The sequence below is a fragment of the Anthonomus grandis genome, chromosome 18 (genome assembly GCF_022605725.1).
Source record: "Anthonomus grandis grandis chromosome 18, icAntGran1.3, whole genome shotgun sequence".
In the NCBI taxonomy this organism is placed as follows: domain Eukaryota; kingdom Metazoa; phylum Arthropoda; class Insecta; order Coleoptera; family Curculionidae; genus Anthonomus; species Anthonomus grandis.
In genome coordinates, this window is record NC_065563.1 from 6,857,073 (window position 1) to 6,862,925 (window position 5,853).

At 33.6% G+C, this 5,853-nt stretch overlaps 1 protein-coding gene across 1 annotated transcript; it reads right to left on the reverse strand.

The window, feature by feature from the left end:
- Positions 1-299: 299 nt before the first annotated feature.
- LOC126746947 (uncharacterized) lies at positions 300-1,801 on the reverse strand. Its single transcript, XM_050455365.1, has 2 exons — positions 724-1,801; positions 300-664 (listed from the first exon to the last, which is right to left on the reverse strand). The coding sequence occupies exons 1-2, from the start codon at positions 1,383-1,385 to the stop codon at positions 529-531; spliced, it is 798 nt and encodes a 265-aa protein (XP_050311322.1). The 5' UTR covers positions 1,386-1,801; the 3' UTR covers positions 300-528.
- Between the last annotated feature and the right edge of the window lie 4,052 nt (positions 1,802-5,853).

Genomic DNA, 5,853 nt, shown 5'->3' on the forward strand with positions numbered 1-5,853 from the left:
ACCCTTCACTTTGCCTGACAATGTTCTATTGATCAAATAAATGTAATTGTTGTTATTTTTATCCCATTTTACTTTTTCTAACGCCTAAGTCACCATAAAATTCGATTTTTCTAATAAAATGATCTTCCATAATTTAATAAGAGGTAGGTGCTTGTTTTAACTGACAAGTTTTCACTCAACTATTGGGAAATAATATAAAAAAGGTTGCATTTATTGTACCATTTAAGTATTTGTTAATTATATTATTTTTTTTAAGATACATATAAGTTTTTTTTTCTCTTATTTACTTGCCTTCCCTTGTTGCTTCTTTTGTTTTCCTTCAATTTTTTGGCGTTTTTTTTTTGGCGGTAGTCAGGAGAAGTAAGGACTTCTGCGTGTTGTTTTCTAACGTTTGATCTACTAGGACCAGCTATGGATGGAATTGGAGCAATATCACCAAAATTTACAACAGCTACGACGCCGCTATGTTCGTCAGAGTTTTCTGCATCGACATGTACCACTTCTTTCTGTGGATTTCCAGTTTGGTGTTCAGCTAGAGCATATGCATAGTGCGGAATTGCATCTTTGGACATGGATAAATTCCACAAGCCCGAAATCCAGAACACCATTCTGAACCGTTGCGGCTTGAGACCACGCTTGGTTTAATAGTTCTCCAAACTGATACCTGTAAAGGACAAGAAACAAAGAAATCTCTTTCAGACTTATTTACTTAAACCAAATTACCTGGTTATTCGACGTCCTGGATGATTTCTTATCCACTGATTACATGCGCTATTCCAGTAGGTCTTTAAAGGTTTAAAAAATGAACGGTCTAAAGGCTGAAGCCAGTGAGTCGTGTGACTTGGTAAACAAACTACAGCAATTTCATTTTCAGCCAAAAAGTCCAAAAGATCCACGTCATTACAATGCGAAGCATGGCCCTTTAATATCAGTACTGCAGGGCCTGGTCCCTTACGAGGCAAAAAATGGTCTTTATTCCATGATGAGAAGATACTGGTTTTCACATAGGCGGACTCTGGAGACATCACTACTACCGACCCAGGGGTCATGTTATCTTCAAACTCCCTTTTTTTGTTTTTGCCTTTAAATATTACGTAGGGAGGCAAAAAGCTACCTTCTGCGTTACAACAAGTGATGACGCTAACTGTTTCTCCTTTTTCTGAGCTCGTGACCGACTGTACATCTCTAGCTCCTTTTGTGGCCACGACTTTGGTAGGTTTATTGCATAATTGCAAGCCACTCTCGTCTATATTGAAAATTTGTGCCGGTTTATCAAACAAATTGAGCGTCGTAAATGTATCGTTTAATATTTGGAAGTATGGATCTGCTTCTGCGGCAGACATACCAAGTGAACGTGCAATTGAACGACCTTGAGCTACTCTCATGGTTAGGGTTGGGTGTCGTTTTAAAAAAAAGTTTAAACCAATCGTAGCCTGCTAATTTTTTTTTTTGGTTAAATCGACATTTTAACCCATTCCTTTGAGCAAAGGTAAAAGCAAGGTGTCTTACGTCTCTTGAAGTTGGAGCATAGCCAATTTGTTCTAAACGTTTTATATAAGAAACCAGTTTAAGTTCATTTTCAATACCTAACGACGCGGTTGGTCCAAGACTTCCCTTTTCAAGATTTTTATTCTTTATACGTCTCATCAAGGTTCGTAGAGGGATTCTATATTCTTTAGAAATCGCATTTGCACTCTGGGTTGGCTGCTGACGTAAAGCATTTGCAGCTGCTCTAAGGTCTTCTTCAGTCCATTCGCCTCTAGTTGATTTTCTGACGTAGGTTCGTCGCATTTTACTTAAAATAAACAAGATAAACTAAGAAACTATTTAATTAGACCTACTGAAAGGAAATCAATAACCATAATAGACACAAACATGAGAAAAAACAAGTCTTACAAAATTTACAGTGCATTGTAGATAAGGCATCTTACCCCACATGGATCTTGGCATTTTACCCCAACCCTTAGGTGTAAGATGCCAAAGCCCCAAATCACAATAGTAAAATCCTTTTTTTCTTTTAAAATATCACAGGAGTATTCTAATGAATGCCAAAAACCTACATAATTTATATTAGCACAAATCAAAAACATTTAACACTGTATATCACATATGTAATTTCTATCGTAAAAAACTTACCGGCATAAAAAAAACAAAAGCACCTTATGGAACTGTTGCGTGCACTGAATTCTGAAACACAGAAAACAAAGAGAGAATAGAAGAAAAACAGCCTAATAAAATTCTGCGGAACAAAACGCCATTTCAAAGCGGTGGATGAGATCCGAACTAATAGCAACGGAACTTCACCATTATATCAGGAACTAATTTTAACGTTTTTAGCTTTTCAGCATCTGAACTCGTGGAAAGGAAATTTCTTTCTATTTTTCTAGTAAAAATCTCCTGACTGATTCTTTTTTAATTTCTGAATTCACGCCGATTATCGGTTCACTGGAATACCGCAGAATACAAAAGAGACCGAGAAAGAATAAGTATCAGGAAATTTTCACTATAAAAAAATAGAAATAAAGAAATTTCCTTTCCTGGAGTTACAGGGTTCTAGGGTTTAGGTGCTGATGTCCTGCTGATCTTAAGACTTATATACAGGTCCAACAAAAATAAGCCCACCGGTTCTTTTAGATATTTTGGACAAATCTTTTTTGCTTATTATTAATTTTAGCCTCTAAATCTTTTAAATTTTTAAATACCCACCTATGTACATATCTATTAAAAAATTTGAAAGAAACAAAAAGAACGTAAACATCAAAAATATTTTATTTATTATTTGTATAGTATACTTACTAATAATAATTATTATAATATCTGCTATGTACCTACAAAGACTTACAAATTAAATTCCTCACAGAATTAACTTAAATGGAGGAGAGGCAAGGTCATTTCTGATGAAAAAGTTTATAATACATACAAACATACATATATCTTTATTGTTTCTAAGTATTGTATAACATACTTTTAACAAGAAATTTGATGCTTATGCTGTATAAAATGTCCTACTTTATCATCACCTCTTTTGGTTTATTACTTACTAGACACCCTGAAAAAATGGGGTAAAATGCCGCAAATTGGAGTAGAAGCATGAAACTTACCATAGTTAATTAGGCCATCCGCCATTTAAAATGATTTGACCCGCAGTACCTAAAATTTTACCCACAGGGGGCTGTTTTTACCCCTATTTTGAAAAAAAGGGTAAAATTTTCAACAAATACAAGCTACAATAGTGTAAATAGATATGTTTAAAACTATTATAAAGCGAAACATTATTTAATTATTATGGCTTTAAATTCTTGAAAATTGTGCCATTTTTCAAAATAGGGGTGAAATCTGCTGACCCTATGGGGTGAAATTTTTAGGGCAACATATTTTTTAAACAGATTGTTGTATACATTTTTAAAAATATAAAGCAAAAAGTTATTTAATTATTCTGGCATTCATTTATTGAAATTTTTTCCCTTTTTTTCAAAATAGAGGTAAAAACAGCTCCCTATGGGGTGAAATTTTAGGTGCTGCGGGTCAAATCATTTTAAATGGCCTAAATAACAACTATGGTTAGTTACATGCTTCTACTCCAATTTGCGGCATTTTTTTGTGAACCGCACGGACTAAAATAGTGTGGACAGGATACTCATGACTTTTCCCCCTGGGGAAAAAAAGTTGGGGTGGGCAGTCATAGGTGGGAACTGGGCTTTAGTTTAAACATGATAATTTTTTATATACCTGTGACATTCACTGTAGGTACTGCTGTTCTTTTAAGTCCTCTCTTGGTGTTTCGCACTTTGCAAGACATCTCAAAATGATCATCACAAACAAAATATCTGTTATAAACTTTTTCTGGGGTTAACTTATCATAATTGGGTGGTTTGATAATAGATATCCATATATCATATAATTCAGGTTCATTTTTCGGAAATCGATGCCTTTTGCTATCTTGATTCTTACAGCCAACTACACAACATTTCTTTCGGTGAGATTGAGGAGCAGGAGTAAACATGATTTTAAGGAGTACTAAAAAAAAAATTAAAAATACAGTATTAAGTAGGTAGTTAAGAAACAAAATGATGAAGGTATAGGGTATATACAGGGTGTTGCAGTTTTAGAAGTTATTGGCGAAAAGTTATGGTGAAAATTTCGTCTTTTTTGTCACCCCGTACTTACAGATATCGCTCAAGGTGAGAAAGTTAAGTAAAGGTAAATTGCCAACTTAAGTTGTCATAATAACATTGTGGTTTTAATTAAATTATTATTCAAAATTTCTCGGTAACTATTGCCTTGGTAAAACCATTTAACTATTAGTAAGTACACTTTCTTCAGTAGTGTTGTAACTGATAGCTGAGTTTTTTAATTTAGAATTTTAATACTTTTTTCTTACGACTCGTCGTGTAAATGATGTTCCCCTACCTATTCCTACGTCTTCCCTTACCAAAAACTCATTAATTTACATAAGTAAAAAAATGTACAATCATGTTCCTCTATGTGTTAGACATATATCGGATGTTAAGAAATTTAAAAGAGAATTAAAGTCGCTTTTATTGGCTAAGGCATATTATAACCTGGATGACTTTTTTAATGATAGGTTTTAACCTTGGACATGTTGAAAAGTTTTTTTTTCCTTTTTTCTACTTTAGTTTTGTCAACAAGTTTACCTTTATTTAGTAATTGATTGTTTTATTTAGTTATCTTTAATTCAAGTATGTTCAAAAAGTTTTGTCTTCTTGTGTTTAAATTTGTTCATTGTTTTGTCAATTTTTGAAATTGTATTTTTGTTTTGTTTTTTTAGCTTGTAGGATGCTTGTACACAAGATTATTCTTACGTAATATAGCACATTTTCTTTCTTTCTTTCTTTCTTTCTTTTAATGCAGTGAACTTATTAGGACAAATTATTTGATGTTTACCACCTGTCAAGGTACCTAATCAATTTTGGCTGGCATACCTGTGAATACGAGGCAATAAAAAAAGACAAATTTTCGTTAAGATTTTTGGCTGTTTCTCCTAAACGGACAAACGAAAAATAATTAAAGTTATTTTGTAGGTTGCATATTTTGGTGCTCTTTAAATTTTTTCAATACATTTTTCTCTGAAATAATTAGGGAAGCCAATATTGACTCTATTAAAAATTACATGGGATTTCCTATGTCCCGCCTGGCGGTGCAACCCCCTGTATAAGTACTAAAATACATATACCTAGTTACAAAATGTAATGATAATAAAGAAAAGTAAATTTAAAACAACAAAACGGCACCACTCTCTTGGGAAAAAAAGTAATCTTACCTGAAAAATCGCAGATCTCTATAGGGCTCTAATTTCACCACTAAACTTTACTACTTATTTGTACTACTGTAATCCACAGAACACACAAAATAGCTGTAATCTGGAGCAAATTTGCACACAATTTTAAGTAAGGGCCGTTTTAATTTAGCTTTAGGTCAAAAAGCAGAAGCAGAACTCGACTGAAGTACTAAAGGATAAACAATTCTGTGAATCACTGATGACGCGACCGCCATCTACCCAAAAAAAACTAAAGCATTAATTTATTGATTAATTTTCATAGGACGTGACGCCGACGGTAGCGCGCAGTGGATGTGATCCGAACTACCATCTCCAGCAGAGGTTGCCATTTAGGTTTTTTTTCTATTCTCTCTTTGTTTTCTGTGTTCTGAAACGATTCGAAAACTAAGAAGTTCGGAAATAATAAACACAATAACAACGTGGCCGTGTATGTGGCGCGATCTGTTGAGTTTTGTCCAAAATACTTAGATTAGGCATCTTCCCCCCGCATCTTTCCCCCAATTACCTTTTAAAATTTAATAAAAATTATATTTTACAAAAAATTAGAATCTAAG